General features: G+C 51.7%; 2 protein-coding genes across 3 annotated transcripts in view; one reads left to right on the top strand and one right to left on the bottom strand.

Moving 5' to 3' along the window:
• chtf18 (CTF18, chromosome transmission fidelity factor 18 homolog (S. cerevisiae)) overlaps positions 1-7,296 on the bottom strand; it is a 36,719-nt gene extending 29,423 nt beyond the window's left edge. The window contains exons 1-9 of the mRNA XM_069180795.1: positions 7,063-7,296; positions 6,193-6,390; positions 5,974-6,106; positions 4,403-4,592; positions 4,157-4,249; positions 2,871-2,923; positions 1,958-2,126; positions 327-551; positions 97-194 (exon numbers count right to left, since the gene is read on the bottom strand). Coding sequence (XP_069036896.1) covers positions 97-194; positions 327-551; positions 1,958-2,126; positions 2,871-2,923; positions 4,157-4,249; positions 4,403-4,592; positions 5,974-6,106; positions 6,193-6,390; positions 7,063-7,150 — 1,247 coding nt within the window. The 5' untranslated portion in view covers positions 7,151-7,296. The remainder of the gene's footprint in view (positions 1-96; positions 195-326; positions 552-1,957; positions 2,127-2,870; positions 2,924-4,156; positions 4,250-4,402; positions 4,593-5,973; positions 6,107-6,192; positions 6,391-7,062) is intronic.
• A 130-nt stretch (positions 7,297-7,426) lies between these two features.
• On the top strand, positions 7,427-15,912 carry rpusd1 (RNA pseudouridine synthase domain containing 1). 2 transcript variants are annotated; one of them, XM_069180878.1, is made up of 7 exons: positions 7,427-7,567; positions 9,157-9,241; positions 9,649-9,845; positions 11,329-11,452; positions 11,590-11,692; positions 12,504-12,605; positions 13,402-15,912. In XM_069180878.1, the coding sequence occupies exons 3-7, from the start codon at positions 9,664-9,666 to the stop codon at positions 13,785-13,787; spliced, it is 897 nt and encodes a 298-aa protein (XP_069036979.1). In that variant the 5' UTR covers positions 7,427-7,567; positions 9,157-9,241; positions 9,649-9,663; the 3' UTR covers positions 13,788-15,912. The 2 variants fall into 2 exon arrangements, with proteins under 2 accessions (XP_069036979.1, XP_069036980.1); XM_069180879.1 differs by lacking the exon at positions 9,157-9,241.
• The last annotated feature ends 566 nt before the right edge of the window (positions 15,913-16,478 follow it).

The following is a 16,478-nucleotide window of genomic DNA, read 5'->3' as shown; positions in this document are numbered from 1 at the left end:
TACTACACAGAGCTCAATCTAAATCTCAAAAATACTTCATACGCGCCGTTTTTCATGCACAGATATTCTTGTAGCACCTTAAAAACACCGCCCCACCTGGCATTCATCTCCACAACGTTGTACCCAGCATGCTTTGCGATGACATGCGCCAGAGTGGTCTTGCCCAAGCCCGGCGGCCCACACAGCAGCGCCACCTACAGGAAACAGCATCACGCACGGGCCATAAATTCCAAATTAAAAACCTTAAACCACTCCAAAGAGATCAAGCGATTGGGACGTGGGACTTATGGACAAGAGCGATGAACGTAGCTGTCCGAATGCATCACCTTGTATTTGGGCCTTTTGTACTGGTCCAGCTCGGCCTCCAGGATCTCCTCTGTGATCTGGGCCTTGGTCTTAAACCGCTGGTTCTGCTGCTCCCTCTGCTGCCATCTGCCGCTGAGGGACTGGTTCCCATCTTGTGCCGGCTTGGCCTTCTTCACTGGCTTCTCCCTCCCGAAGACCACGGTGTCCCACAGCTTCAGCCACTTGAGCAGGCAGCGGTTAGTGTACTGCAAGGGGAGAGGTACTCAGAGGCAGGGAAGGATGGATGTCTTGGTGGAAAAGAGAACTAGCCACTCTCGGGACTTTTGAAAAAGCGAAAGGAGGCCGAAAAGGAGTAAGACGAGGAGATTGTGTACCAACGCGATGCAGTACTGGTGACTTCAACGCCTTGTTATTCGTTTACAGTGCGAACACATTCAGATCAGTACAGGAGGGCGTCAGAGGCCCCCGTCACCTTTCAAGATGTCTGTGCATGAAAGCACTACCCTCTGTCAAATTAAAGATGCAGATCGATGTGTTGTTGCCGTGCTGGAAGGGTGGCCAGCTACTCTGGTTCTCCTGCACTGCTGCAGAAGACTCTTGTTCAAGAGCCACACTGTTCCAGCAGTCTTCTTCAACTGGAGACCCATGGGCTGGGCTGGGCCTGGACAGGGACCAAGAGCCTCCGGTTGAAGAAAACCAGACCGACACGGGGGTAAACACAAACGGATAACAGGGAAGACAGACTACATATAAACACATCTAAAAGATTGCCCAAATCAGATGTTTACATTATCGTGAGGGATTACAGGGAATTTCCATGATTGTGCCCCTCATGACAGTCTACCAGCAGAGTGCGGCCTGCTCGTCTGCCTCAGACTACCCGAAAGTTTCGTTTTCAAAGTGGTATTTTTCCAGCAACAGAGCAGGGAAACTTCTTACTGCTGGTTTTGCTTGTTCCTTTAGGCACTGTAATTGCGTCAATGTAGATGAGGTTTTGAATTAAATATCCTTAATGCACGCGTGTGTCCGACAGTCTTGTATAATTGTGTAAACAGAAGGTCACAGAACGTCAGAATCCCTGAACGGGTTATTACTGACACACTGGTTTCCCATACAGTGCATGTTTTAAAAACCTTTTTCCTGTTTATAGCCCTATAATATATGGAGTTTAAAATTCACTCACTTAGATCTATAAGCCATCAAACTACATACTTTGTTCATATATATTACTTTAGTGGACTTTTCACATAGTTGCTAAATCAACTTTTTATGAACATATATTTCTGTGAAGGAAGTTAGTTAATTTTATTAGGGATGGAGAAGCATCATCTTTTGGCCCCACGAAGCTTGGATTTTGGAGGTACAATATATATTGAGGACTAGATTGGCTGGGGAGGTTCATTTCTGCAATAATAATATTCCCCGAAATGTTTTTACTTCCAGTTTCACCCTCTAACCGGGATTTCAAAATGAAACAAGACAGACCTGAATCGAACGTGCCTTTGGATGGGGTGTCTCCGGCCCACACCCACAATCACTCAGGGGTCACTACAAGGGGATATCATCGCCCTGCCTTAGGTCTGACTCAGGAAATGAGGGGACACTATTTCAGTGGAGCCTGTGTCGCCTGGGTCAGTGAACAGAGACTTACATCATCACTAAGCAGGTCAGTGAAGTGCCGCGGTGAGAATCTGTCCACCCAGAGTCGGGAGGAGCTGAAGTCCTCTTCTTCATCCCCTCTCTCGTTCTCCTCACCCTCTCCCTCAGGCTCCTTCACCTGCTCCGCGCCATCCAGCTCCCCGAACTCCTGGTCAATACGACTGCCGGGGAGAAAAACACGCGCTGTTGTGGAGGGCGACGCAGACTGTGACGCAGATTGTGTGTGTGTGTGTGTCACACACACACACACACACACACACACACACACACACACACACACACACACACACACACACACTGTGGACAGACGCCGCGACTGAGGATGAGGGTCAACCACCTGGTGTTGAAGGGCGATTGAGGACAAGGCACACTGACCCTGGAAATACGAGAATATTGTCTGGGAGCCAGTCCCTGGGCGAGTAAAGAAAGGACGCTCCAGGATTAACATAGCACTCCTCTAAACTTTCTAACCCAGAGCACAACTTGACCCCCCTTTACTGACAATGATTATTAAAGTGTAAAGGTCATTCTAACAGGATGTAAAGCTTGGAAAAGGGAAACCAAATGATGTTTCTCCAACACCTAAACTATGGTATGTAGAGTTAGGAAAACAACTTTGTTTAAGTCATCCTGAAACTGGAATAGAGGGTAAAAGCAAACAGAACCATTGCTGAATTCAATCTCTTGGCCGTTAACTTCTAAGGCACAAGATCTCGCTTACTCTAGCATCGTGAAACTACACAGCAGTGAGTGTGATGTTTGCAAGGATGGTCAAGGATGAAGTTCTCACTTCAGGGCAAGAAAAACGCTATGCAATTTGAGGCATCTCCCAGCTATGCAGCTGATGAAACTGCGCAGGTTTCCTGCAGTGCACCTGTGGACAGGGAGTGGGGGGGGACGAGTACCTGTTGAGTAGCTCGCTCAGCCTCTGAGACTCCTCCACCAACTGCCGATGACGCTGGAAAGAAAACCCAGACACACCCTTATCCACTAACACCAGGCCTGACAGGGGCCGCTTTCACTCTGCGCACGGAGAAGGAGCAGAGACGGAGCCGCAGAGCAGCAGAAAGGGCAGGAAGGTCTCCGTTCCTCTGAGCCCATTCCCCACCCCCACCCCCACCTCCACCAAAAGAAGCGATCAAATCCCAGAATTCCCACACCGGCCAGAACCAGAAGAGCTATCAGTCCTACTGGGGGAGAAAACTCAACAGATCTGCAGCCAGGAATGTGATCTCCTATCACAGCCTGGGTTACACAGAGTGAGCCTCCCAAATATTATTGGCGTTAATAATAAGATGAAAAAAAACCAGAAGAATTAATTAATTATAGCAATAACGTAAGGCTTGGAAATGGTTATTGCTTTCGGAACACTGTAGTTCAGCGTTTCTCAACCTCTTCCATCCCACGTTACAACTTGCATAAATATAGAAATAATGAATCACGCCACCCTCCTCCACACACATCACCAGCCCCAACACATTCTAATCAATATCAGAAACGCAACCCATTTCAGTGTCGGCCTCAAAGCGCATGCTTGCCTTATCCTGGCAGCAGACGGCACTCTAAAGTCGCGGCAGGAAGAGGCGTTGGTGGGGCCAGTAGGGGGCGCTCACCCTGCTGTCTGTGCTGGTCCTAATGCCCCAGTACAGTGACGGGGACACGATACTGTAAAAAGGTGCTGTCTTTCGGATGAAAACTGAGGTCCTGATTCTCTGTGGTCATTAAAAATCCCAGAGTGCATCTCAAGAAGTCCTGAGAAAGCCCTAAGGCCAATCAAGGCCTCCTAATAATCCCTATCAGCCCTCTGTTCTCCTCCCCACTGATAGCTGGTGTGTGGGGAGTGTACTGGTTGCACTATGGCTACCACCACATCATCCAAGTGGATGCTGCACACTGGTGGTGATGGAGGGAAGGCCTCATTACCTGTAAAGCGCTTGGAGTGGAGTGTCCAGAAAAGCGCTATATAGATGTAAGGAATTATTATAATTATGCGATAAATGCCAAACTGGACTGAAGCTGCCAGATAATCTGAACACTGCGGTATCTGATCAAACAGTTTTGCTGAAGAGCACCCTGCACATAAGGGAATAAAATCCAAGTTTATTCAACTCTTTCCCTGGGGTCTGTGTGCCAGGCTGATAAAAAGCAGGCCTGGGCAGTGGGAGGCTGAGTGACCTGTGTGTGGACCTACCTTTTCAGCCACCTGCTCCCTCAGCTGCTCAATGGGCACAGACAACAGCCCCAGAGACCACTGGGTCCTCCTGAGCGACTGGGTGTCCACAGCCTGAGAAAAGAGAGGCGGAGACAAGTTACTGCGGCTGACCGCTCGCCCACACAGCCCCCGCGCGACTCTGCGATTAAACACAGCCGCCCTCCGTGGAAAAAGACCCCACACAGCCCGCAGACCGGAGGGCCTTCCAGTCCTGCCTGCTCTCACCCTGCTGTCCTCGTCCTTCATGGCCAGGTAGACTCTGTTCCCCGAGGAGTCGGTGACACTGATGTAGCCCCCCGAGGGGGGCGGCCGGTGAAGAACGTGCCTCTCCGGCCCGCGGGGCTCCCTCCGGGGGGTCTCCTGCAGCTCGGCCAGCCCGCTGATGTCCAGAGCCTGCCGGGACTCCGCCTGCACGCTGTCAGAGAGAGACTCGCTAGCACAGAGCCCACACCCACGTCCCCGCGCGACTCACACAGGGATTGGCCCTGCTTTGTCACACCTCAAGTTCAAGTTTATTGTCATTATACTCATATACAGGTATGTGGTATAACGAAATGCTATTTAGCTAGCTCTCAGACGATACGTAGTACAAAAAAACAATACAATTGTATAATAGCATTGTTCCTCTGCAGGATTCCTCTATTTCTGCAAGACTCCTGTGCATATTCTGGGTCAGGTAATACGATTAGATTTTCCAGAGAAATTGGTTAAACGTTTCAACCTTTGTGTTAGTCCTAAAACTCGCTAATGACGCTCCTCTGCGAAAAAGGCTTTGGCAGACAAGAATCAAATACAGACCAAAGGGGCATGGATAAGAGAGGCCACTCGGTCAGCTGATTGGAGATACTATTCAAAATAGAAACAATCTCACTGCAGGGCTCCAATATGCACGTTCGCAGTTTTATTGTATCTTGGTATCGGGATAAGACGCAACACTTCATACTCAGGTAATGCATCACAGAGAGACAGCGCCTTCTGCTGGTGTGAGCTGGTTTCACACAGCTGTGTTTAATAGCAAGAGAGCAAGGTCATCTTTTACTCCCACAGCTACCAACCTGCTCAGTTTGGACAATTGACTGTACAATTAGTTTATACATATTTCTCTCACACCTCACATCTATCAAATATATTGTGTAATGTGTTATGCCTGTTAAACGTACTGTGTTGCGTCTTTACCTGCCTGCATAGCACAACTCCCATCTGGGTAAAGCAAAATAATGCCAGCAGCCATGTCACCCTGCTGCTCACATCTGGCAACTCACTGCAGCTCAGTAGGTGTGAGCCTGGTCAGTACCTGGATGGGAGATCTGGGAGAAACAGGTTTCTGCTAAGAGGTATTCTAGGGGCCAGTAGGGGACGCTCACTCTGCAGTCTGTGTGGGTCCTAACGCCCAGGACAGTGACGAGGACACTATACAGTACTGTAAAAAGGTACCATCCTTCTTTCAACAGACGTAATACGTGTGGGCATTAAACATCCCAGGGTGTTTCTCGAAAAGAGTAGGGGTGTAACCAAATATCCCCCTGGCCCTTACCAATCATGGCCTCCTAATAATCCCCATCTATGAACTGGCCTCATCACTCTGTTCTCCTCCCCACTGATAGCTGGTGTGTGGGGAGCGTTCTGGCGCACTATGGCTGCCGTCGCATCATCCAGGTGGGGCTGCACATTGGTGGTGGTGGAGGGGATCCCCATTACCTGTCAAGCGCTTTGAGTGGGTGTCCAGAAAAGCGCTATAGAAGTGTAAGCCATGTTTATTATTGTTAATTAAAGCAGCGGTGCTCACTGCCCCTTACCTGCTGCGTCTGAACGTGCTGTAATCTTCGGGGGAGGAGGGTGGGCTGATGTCGTCCTCCGGCTCCCCGCCGCCCGTCTGCGTGAACTGCAGCTTCTTCACGGCCTCGCGTCTCCGCCGCTTGGGCCGGGGGGCTGCGAGAGAACGGAGACACGTCAGCCGGCGGACACGGGCGCCCTCAGCGCGGACTCGCGGGCGGGCGGGCGGGCGGCGCACTCACTCAGCTGCTCCGCCGGGAAGCCGTCCTCCGCGGGGGGGCCCTCCGGGCCGGCAGCAGAGCCCCCTGGTGCCCCGGGGGGCCCGGAGTTCTGGGCGCCGCCCCGGCGCTTCAGGAGGGCGTCCCCGGCAGCGATGGCCTCCTCGAAGGACTGCGGCTTCGTCCTGAACCCGGACACCCTCGCTGGGGGAGGAGGCTCGTCTGCACGGGGGAAGAGACAGGAGCCGCCGGGCAACAGCTCAACTCATGATGTTCTGCATCCGCCATACCCCATCATTTACAGTTCATCACACAAGACAGTCGCGTTAGTAGTGGGGAAGGTACCAGCAAGCCCTCTCGGAGCCTGGTTAGAACTGTTGCAATTATGCAGTTAAATAATTAGACTAATTACGTAACTATGAACGTGGGTAGAACAAAAAACAAACAAAATACCAGGCCCTCCAGGAGCCGAGATAGAGTTAGACCTCTGATGAGAGGAAAGGCAGGCTTTTCCACTGTGTCCAGTTGTAGAACATCGGCTTAACTCGGCTTCACTTTTTCAACAGACCCTAGATGATATTATATGGCCAAAACTCCTATAAACCTGGAAAAGTATAACAAAGTTGCAGGCACTGAGGGTTCTAGGGTTAGGCTGACTTTCTCACACACATACACGCATGTATTCATCAAGTGCGCTGTTTCACAATAGCACGGCGAGTCCTGTCAGAGGTGAAACATCTTTCATCCAGGAAGAAACGCCAGTGAGGTTTTCAGGCTGGGCACTCCAGGCAGAATTGAAGCTCCCGCCGATTATACCAGAGAAGCACTGCATCTGCTCGAGAACAGCGCAGTACAGAAACAGGGAGGCTGTCTTGTAGCAGCTGGTCTACTCACACTCCATCTCGGCGAGGGCTTCAAGATCGTCCGCGAACTGCTGTTCAAAGTCATCCTCGATACCGTAAAGTTCATCGTATTCATCCATCTCTCCGCTGCGGTATCCCCCTCACCAGGGCTGTCGATCAGTTTGGTCCCGGTATATCATAACACTGTAATTATATTTAATTCCCAACCTTTCCTTCCCCTCTACATTTCCTCTTCAACTCCTGAATTGAACGCTCTCACATTTCCCGCAAAACTTCTAACAATCACATCCGGGTCAGCCTTCAACATTCTCGGGTCCCCGCCACGCCTCTTCGGGCTTCTGATTGGTCTGCCCCCGGGGCTGCCTGCTCGTGATTGGCTAGAGCAGGTTGCTGTTGTAGAGTGGCGCAGTGTGCCGGCCTGCTCGTGGGGTTGTTTGTATACGGATACAATGTGGTCCGGCAGGGGGAAGGTGATAGATTAAAACGATTACGGGACACATCCGTGAAACAGCGGGGTTCGAGATCAGATCATACAGGTATGTTACTTGTTACATAATAAACTACTTAGTAAACCACTTTTTTACAGGACGCTGAACTGAAATGAATGTCGTGTCACTCGTGGGGGACGTGTGGTGATGATCGTCATACTGCAGTATTGTCTGTATATGTATTAATTCTTAAAAGGTAGAATTAAGATTCACTTCATTCAGTTCGCAATTTTGAAACAGTATCCACATTGTTATGTGCGCTGCAGGACAGGCGAGGGTGCTCGAGGGGTTTCGCAACACGGCTCCTTGTTCGTTTATCAATAACGATCACCCGGTCAGGCACGGTGACCCGGTTTCTGCGTCCCTTTTCCACAATGTGGAGGAAACATTGTGAGAGTGGTCTTTCCGTACTGATTGACCTTGTATCCGGCAGGAATCTCGATGCGATGGACGACCAGACCCTGACAAACGTGTTGGGTCCTCCCTGCCCTGAGCGATTAATTTTTTTTTTGTCACTTGTGGGTGTCACTCGGTCGTACCGATTGCACGCTGAAGCCCTTGGCTTCTTTAAAATATTTTCTCGTTTTGCGCGACCACGAACGACAAAGCCGTCTTTCACTGCCCAGAACTGCGATTGGCTGTCAGGGATAATACACGGGCTCTGCCTATGCCATCTGAGATCGATAGAGCAGCTCAAGCACAGCGTTAAGCGTGCTTTAAATACTCCACAAAGCCGCAGCTCTTCACGGGACTGGTTCCACGCAAAATCAGAGCACCTTACATCCCTCGTTGCTGTCCAGTGTGAAGCATTCTCTTCTGAAAGTGCTTGTGTAGTTGTCCGAAATGTAGTTTAGCCCAGGTGCTGTCCAGGATTGCCAAGAAAAATCAAGTGGGATGCTGAGATCCATGTAGTCAAAAGAAAGAAAAATCATTTTTGAATGTGAATTGAAAGACAGGGAGACAAAGAAGAGGCAGCAACTCAAACTAAGGCTCACTAAGACTTTAAGTGCATTTGACGCCCAAATTCGTAAGACAGGTGGTCAGCTCTCCTGATGGGACAGTCACTGCGTAGAAGAGTTCCAAGCATCGAAAGCCACTGACATCCGCAGCACAGCCGCAACATCCCTATGAGGCAAATGACAGAATGTGTTTTGCAGCAGATTCATTCATGCTGGTTACGGTCTGCAATTGGGAGAAGGTCGCAGGCCACCGCTGGACACAGAGCAGTCTGGCCTTCTGTGACTCGAGCTTTGCAATGTTGCACAGATCCTGTCCTGATATCCCCCCTCCCATTCCTCTGCTACAGCCCGGATACAAACCTAGGAGCCTGTGTGCTCTGGTCTCTGAACCCTAGATGCCACTTTTCCTCCAATCTCATCCCACGGATGTGTGATCAACTGTAACACAAGAAGCACAGAGACCTGTGTAGTCCTGCTGGACATTGTCCTGTCAGGATGAGGACGCAGGAAGGGCAGGAGTGGATGGTCCCAGGGCTTGACCAGTGTAGTGCTGTGCGGTTAGTTTGCCATCAACCACTACAGGAGCAGTTCTGTAGCGACTGGACAGTCCTGCCTGGACCATCCTGCTTGGATATAATCATCTGTCCAACCTGGAAAAACCGTTGTGTGTCTTACCAGGTTAGAAAGCGCTGACTGCGAAGACCGGTCCAGTGTCCAGTGGACTGATGGCCCAGAGGCATTGTTCTGTCTAGAAGCGGCGCATGTGAGTTCTTTTCTGCGTTCTCATACAGGTTGACATTCAGCAGGCGAAATCACCTGGCGCCCTGGGCGCAGTCTGCTCTTGGACTAACGAGGCGATTTAGGGCTGCTGCAACAGTCAAGGTCGCGATGGTGAATCGCGCTCGGTCATGAGCGATCAGTTCATCCCAGTGGCCCGAAAAACATTGGATCGCTCATCCAAATTCCGTATGCCTTTCGTCTGAAAGGCAGTGTGTGAATAGAGGGCTACGTTTCTTTTAATGTCGAGTCAATTACAGTTTGCACGCGGTATGTCAGTTCTGTCCACATCGGGCTTCCGCTAATTCATCGCTGTCCCTTTCACTTGCGTCCGGTGGAGTAGTGACGGCGTGTCTCCCTCTGATCTCCTCGCGGCCGGCCGTGCGCTCGCAGGCAGGGGTGGCTGCCATGGAGCCGGCCAGCCTGGAGAACCTGCAGGTGCTGTACCAGAGCCCGGACTTCATCGTGGTCAACAAGCACTGGGACATCCGCATCGACAGCAAGATGTGGTACGAGAAGCAGACCGTGCAGAGCCAGCTGCGGCACCGCTTCCCGGAGCTGGCTGACCCCGGCACCTACTACGGCTTCAGGTCAGCTCCGCACCCCCCCGACTTCCCTCCCTCTCGCACACCGAGAAACAAACATGGAACTGACAGAACTGGCATGATGAGGTTGGACCAGTTTTGCCGCTGGCTTAGTTGTGCCAAGCAGAAAATGCAGCGAGTGGGGAATCTTGCATCACAATGGCAAAAGAATGTGTAGAGACCCCTTCGTACCGCTCACAAATGAAATTCACTTTCGGAGCTTTTGGACCGATTAATTACAGTGTCGCCAAATCAATAGCAATTGGCAAAACATTTGCAATCATTTAGAACAATATCAGTGTTTTTTTTTAGAGGCTCGTTCTGTATTCCACAAGCTGTGGTCACTGAGCCTGTCCTCTCTGGACAGCCAGTCAGCCTGTGTCCAGTTTCTATGGCCAGGCTGTGGTCACTGAGCCTGTCCTCTCTTCAACCAGGTGACCCTGTGTCCAGTTTCTATGGCCAGGCTGTGGTCACTGAGCTTGTCCTCTCTGGACAGCCAGTCAGCCTGTGTCCAGTTTCTATGGCCAGGCTGTGGTCACTGAGCCTGTCCTCTATGGACAGCCAGTCAGCCTGTGTCCAGTTTCTATGGCCAGGCTGCAATCACTGAGCTTGTCCTCTCTGGACAGCCAGTCAGCCTGTGTCCAGTTTCTATGGCCAGGCTGTGGTCACTGAGCCTGTCCTCTATGGACAGCCAGTCAGCCTGTGTCCAGTTTCTATGGCCAGGCTGCAATCACTGAGCTTGTCCTCTCTGGACAGCCAGTCAGCCTGTGTCCAGTTTCTATGGCCAGACTGTGGTCACTGAGCCTGTCCTCTATGGACAGCCAGTCAGCCTGTGTCCAGTTTCTATGGCCAGGCTGCAATCACTGAGCTTGTCCTCTCTGGACAGCCAGTCAGCCTGTGTCCAGTTTCTAGGTTCATACTGTGGTCACTGAGCCTGTCCTCTCTGGACAGCCAGTCAGCCTGTGTCCAGTTTCTATGGCCAGGCTGTGATCACTGAGCTTGTCCTCTCTGGACAGCCAGTCAGCCTGTGTCCAGTTTCTATGTTCATACTGTGGTCACTGAGCCTGTCCTCTCTGGACAGCCAGTCAGCCTGTGTCCAGTTTCTATGGCCAGGCTGTGGTCACTGAGCCTGTCCTCTCTGGACAGCCAGTCAGCCTGTGTCCAGTTTCTATGGCCAGGCTGTGGTCACTGCCCCCTCTCGTGCAGCGCCTGACACAGGCACCGAGACAGAGGCGACACACGAGAGGAGGGCAGGAGAGTGAGGCAGACAGAGGGCGTGGGACTGGCTCTGGAGTGCCAGCTGTAGCACTGCAGTGATTCTGTAACGCAATCCCACTTCTGGGACCGGCTCTCATCCGCACTGCAGTGGCAACAGCAGGGCCGCGGAGGGGCTGGGCACTACTGCAGTGCGGCGGTGTGCTGCTCCCGCTCTGGGGAGTGTGGCGACACGCGTGACCGCCGTGCGTGTGATCTGCTCCTCTGCTTTCAGGTTCTGTCACCAGCTGGACTTCTCCACCAGCGGGGCGCTGTGCGTGGCTCTGAACCGGCCGGCGGCGGGGAAGGCGTATCGTTGCTTCAAGGAGCGCCTGGTCACTAAGGCCTACCTGGCCCTGGTACACAGAGAGAGAGAGATTCCGAACCCGCGCTGTGTTTGTGTGTTTGTGTGTTTGTGTGTTTGTGTGTTTGTGTGTTTGTGTGTGTGTGTGAGCTCTCACCACTTCAGCTCGTCTCTCTTCTTGCTGTCCCCCAGGTGCGGGGTTACGTGGAGAGAAGCCAGATGACCCTGGATTTTGCCATCGGCAGAAACACGTGTGAAGGGAAGACTCACATGATGTGCACAGAGAGCACAGAGGGTGAGAGAGACCACCTTGCTGTCTTTATTGTCTGACAGCCGGCCTTATCATTGATTAAATACCATTAGTTTAAGTTTAATGTCATACGTACCCCCGTACAATGAAATGCTTACCTGCACCGCAATTCTTGGAGAAGGGAACAGGGTAGCAGCTTTCATTTTCTCAGTTTGCCCAAAAGGATTCAGATGAGCATGTGACTGTGTGTGGCAGTGGTTTTTAACATTTGTGACATGGGGCCCAGTTTTGTAGAGTTATGCAGCAGTGCATCAGGATCTGTAGTGTGGGCAGCAGCACTAGTCTTCATCTCAGGGTCTGTTAGACAGGGGCTGTTACTTGTCACCACAAATCATTTCTGCTAACTGATGGGCCCTGATATTGGGGGTTACAGTATGGGGAACTGGGTGACGCCACAATTGCCTGTGTCACCAGCCTAGACCATCTCACCCTCACGTAAAAGAATTGAATGTTTTAGTCATGCAAAGAGGAGACTGAGGGGGACACGATTCAGTTATTCAAAATCCTCAAAGGCAGCGACAACATCAGCCCCATGGGCTTCTTTAGAACCGACCGTGACGCTTGAACTCATGACACAAGTGGCCCCTAAAGGGAAGAGCATTTTTTGAACTGAGAACAGGAGGCATGTCTTTACACAAATGGGTGTGGGAGCAGGGAGCAAGCTGCCCAGCTGTGTTGCTGATGCTGATAACCTGACCGCTCTGGAAAAGATCCTCAGATGAATTAGCTACAAAGCACCAGGTGACCTTCTCTCGTTTGTACCCCTTCTCATTCCCTTGTGCTGTCCCTCCTCCAGGCTGCGAGAACCCCAAGCCCAGCAAGACAGAGCTGACAGTTCTGGAGTATGGCTTGTACGATGGAGACCCAGTCACCAAGGTCCTGCTGCAGCCCCTCACAGGTACGACACCCCTCCAGAACACGAACAGCTCCAGGTTTTTAACCCATCCTTCGGCAAGCTGTAGCCAGTCATTTAACCCACATATACAGGGTCTTGGGGTCCTGAATCAAGCTCCTTGGCAATGCTTTTTTAAAGCCCAATCCATATGATCCTTCATATTGTGCTAATGGGAGTATGGGATTGTATGATCATAAAGCTACAAGCACCAGAACCTGCTAGACGTTCGTAACCCTTCTTCCTTTCTTAGGAAGGAGTCTGGAAAATGACACACTGAATTCAGGCCCACAAAGTGAAAACATACATATGATTTGGAGAACAACTTCTGGGAACCCACTGAAGTGGAGACAAGGTTTCTATCTTACAGTACTAGTGTAGTCAGTGAACGCTCTTAATTCACAAACAGCTCAATGTTATTCAGGACCATAATATTTCAGACAATTTAGGCAAGATGTGCTTGGTGCCTGGTACTCTCCCCAGTTCTGACGCTGTTATAGTTGAGACTGGTGAGGTGGCTGGTGACTCTGTGTATACTCTGGGAGTTTCAGTGACATGCTGCGCAATTCTTGTCTTTGACCACTATGCAAGGAATGTCGTTGTCCGTATTAACTGAAACTGTATGGCCGCATTTCAAAAGCTAGAGGCTGCCGTGCTGGTTGCGGGACTGTGCCTGTGACGCTTGTGTCCCTGTTCCGTCCTCGGTTACAGGCCTCCATGCTGTGTCACAGGGACAGGATGGGCGCCCTGTGCCTCGGAGCCCCCGTTGTTCCCCCTTTCTCAGTGTGTGGTTCCCCTGCAGGCCGGACACACCAGCTCAGGGTCCACTGCAGCGCCGTCGGTCACCCCATTGTGGGCGACTTCACCTACAGCCTGCGCGCCGACAGCGCCCCCTACCGCATGATGCTGCACGCCTACCTGCTGCGCCTCCCGCTGGAGCCTGAGCCCATCCAGGTGACGGCGCCCGACCCCTTCGTGCCCGCCGTGGACGCCAGGTGGGCCCCTCAGCGCCAGGAGCGGACGCTGGCCGCAGCCCTGGAGCCGCTGCTGGAGGGCGGGGGGCAGGTGGGGGGCCAGGGGCCGGCGGCCGGGAGCCGGGAGCCCGAGGGGAGGAAGAGCCCCCCGAGGGAGACGGAGGAGCAGAGGGCGCAGTGCCAGCAGTGGCTGCAGGAGTGGGATCTGGACTGAGGAGGCGTGCCCTGGGCGCCCACTCGCCGTCGATTGCGGGTTCGCCCCCCCAGTCGGACCCCGACAGACACCCGCTGTTGCCTCGGATGGCAGCTCACTGTGTTTTTTCACTGTCCTCCCACTGTGATGTGAATCCTCCTCAATCCCACCGGTCGAGCAGACCAGTATCGACTGCAGTGCGTCGAAGACTGCAGACCAGTATCGACTGCAGTGTCACAGACTGCAGACCAGTATCGACTGCAGTGTGTCAAAGACTGCAGACCAGTATCGACTGCAGTGTCACAGACTGCAGACCAGTATCGATTGCGATGTGTCAAAGACTGCAGACCAGTATCGACTGCAGTGTGTCAAAGACTGCAGACCAGTATCGACTGCAGTGTCACAGACTGCAGACCAGTATCGACTGCAGTGTGTCAAAGACTGCAGACCAGTATCGACTGCAGTGTCACAGACTGCAGACCAGTATCGATTGCAGTGTCACAGACTGCAGACCAGTATCGACTGCAGTGTGTCGAAGACTGCAGACCAGTATCGACTGCAGTGTGTCAAAGACTGCAGACCAGTATCGATTGCACTGTTGGCCCCATTTTCGGCAAACACCAGCGCAGTTTTCATGGGCCATACAGAACGTGCCTGAACACGATGCACTCAATGCTTTTTAATCTTCTCCAGTTCCCCAGTGCCGCTGAGGGGTTGCAGAGAATTTTAGCAGCAGGGCGATGTGCTATCCCTGACAAAGAAGACACAGTGCTTTAGAACCGAACGTCCCTTTATGCGTCTGTGACCGTGTGCCAGTGAAAAGTCACAGTTTGTTTTCAGAAAGATCCGGTGTAAAACTAAGAACATCACACCCCCTGCATTTTTTTAAACAATCTTATTTTTTAAATATTTCTAGCATATTATTTTATGAAATAAAATAAGCCTGTGTGGCCGGCATCTTTGAGGTTTCTGACTGGAGTCAGCAGGATTTTTTTAATTTGGAAGCCATTTCTTAACACTGTCCAAAATGCTAAAAAGGGCTCTGAAAGGAGCCTGTCCCCTCACTTTGTGTGACCAGCGCTGTAAGAAACACCACAGATGCACACTTCAGGGAGTGATCCATTCTGCTTCCAATGTTCTGGCCGGAACTTATCCAGACTAGCAAGTGTGTGCTTTGAAGAGCGCACCAAGGATAAAGATCAGATAAGATCACTTTATTGGCCATATACAATTTCTTGCATTAGGAATTTGTCTTTTCGCATACCCCAGCTTGCTCTCCATGAGACACACAGACAGGGAGAGAAGCTTGGGGTCAGAGCGCAGGGTCAGTCATTTATACAGCGCCCCTGGAGCAGCTGGGGGTAAGGGCCTTGCTCAGGGGCCCAGCAGAGTAGGATTCCTCTGCCAGCCGCAGGATTTGAACCGGCAACCTTCCAGCCACAGATCCTCAGCCACAGTGCCACCACTCCACCCATAAGAGTGTGCTTCAGTTGGTTTACACATTGGTGCACACTCAGACGTCTGATTCAGATGTGATCTAGTCTGGCAGAGGCCCAGAAGCAGCCACTGGAGACCACCTGGACAGTAAGAAAACAAATTTGGGGAACTCATTGCTACCTCGCAGCATTGGGGCCCTGGGTTCAATTCTGCACCTGGGATGCTGGTCGGTTCATTGGCTTCTGGGAAAACTGACCCTGGAGTGAGTGTTTACGTGTCTGTGTGTGCCTGGCCATGGACCAAGCAGGATGTGCCCTGATTTGTGCCCGTTGCTTGCCAGGATAGGCTCCGTCTCCCCAGTGACCCTGAATTGGATAGACGCAGTTGGAAAATGGATGGATCGTCCCCGTTCCGACACCATTCCTTACACTGTGACAGGTCACCCACTCCCTGTTGCCTTTGTAATCTGTATTCCAGGAGGCTGGGCTGCTTATCGATGTATTAGACCAGCACCGAATAATAAACAAACGGTGTTGCGTGTCTCTGTCAGTGTTCGTGGATGTCCTGTTTTGTAGTTGCCAGGTGTCTCCATGGTAAGTTTTAATGACGCTGTATTTCTACAAGTTGAAGCTGTATTTGTAAAGCCGGAGCTAAAAAAGCAGCCAACCCCCCCCTTTAAATAAAGCTGTTCATGGACAAGGGGTTACTGCGTGCTTCGTCTTGTTGAATTTGTGGGGAGGGGGGCAGAGGTCGGAGGTCAAAGGTCAAATGAGCACCAGCAGGAGATGCCAACGTCTTGAGACAGAGCAAGAGCCAGCATTTAACCAGCCCAGGCCTACCTTTGGAAGTGGATCATTTATTTCTTGCTGGACACATAGGGCTGCAGGATTAGCACAGTGAATGAGATGCTGGTGTCTTTTCCAGCAGTGGGGGAGCTTCCATATTTACATAGTGCGCCAGACAAGGCCTGAGACCATAACAAAGCTTGACCAGCACTCAATTACGTCTTGTGTTTTAGAAGGAGGGAAGGGGTTGTCAGAAGTGGTTCGTACTAGAAGTACTGGTGGCCTCTGGGCTGGGTTTTGGGTGGCCTGACACGAAGAAGCTGAGGACCGCCATTTTGACGAATCCGCTGTACAGGTGAGCCCAGCGCACCGGGGTGTCTCGGTGACTCGGCCAACACGCAGTTTTAGCTTGGCCAAATGCAGTGGCAGCAAAATGTCCCCACCCACACAGGTCAGCTCGGGGATCCAAAATGAAAAACCTGAAGCTAAT

This window comes from Lepisosteus oculatus, chromosome 19 (assembly GCF_040954835.1).
Source record: "Lepisosteus oculatus isolate fLepOcu1 chromosome 19, fLepOcu1.hap2, whole genome shotgun sequence".
Lineage (NCBI taxonomy): Eukaryota > Metazoa > Chordata > Actinopteri > Semionotiformes > Lepisosteidae > Lepisosteus > Lepisosteus oculatus.
This window is presented reverse-complemented; position numbering and strand designations above follow the sequence as displayed.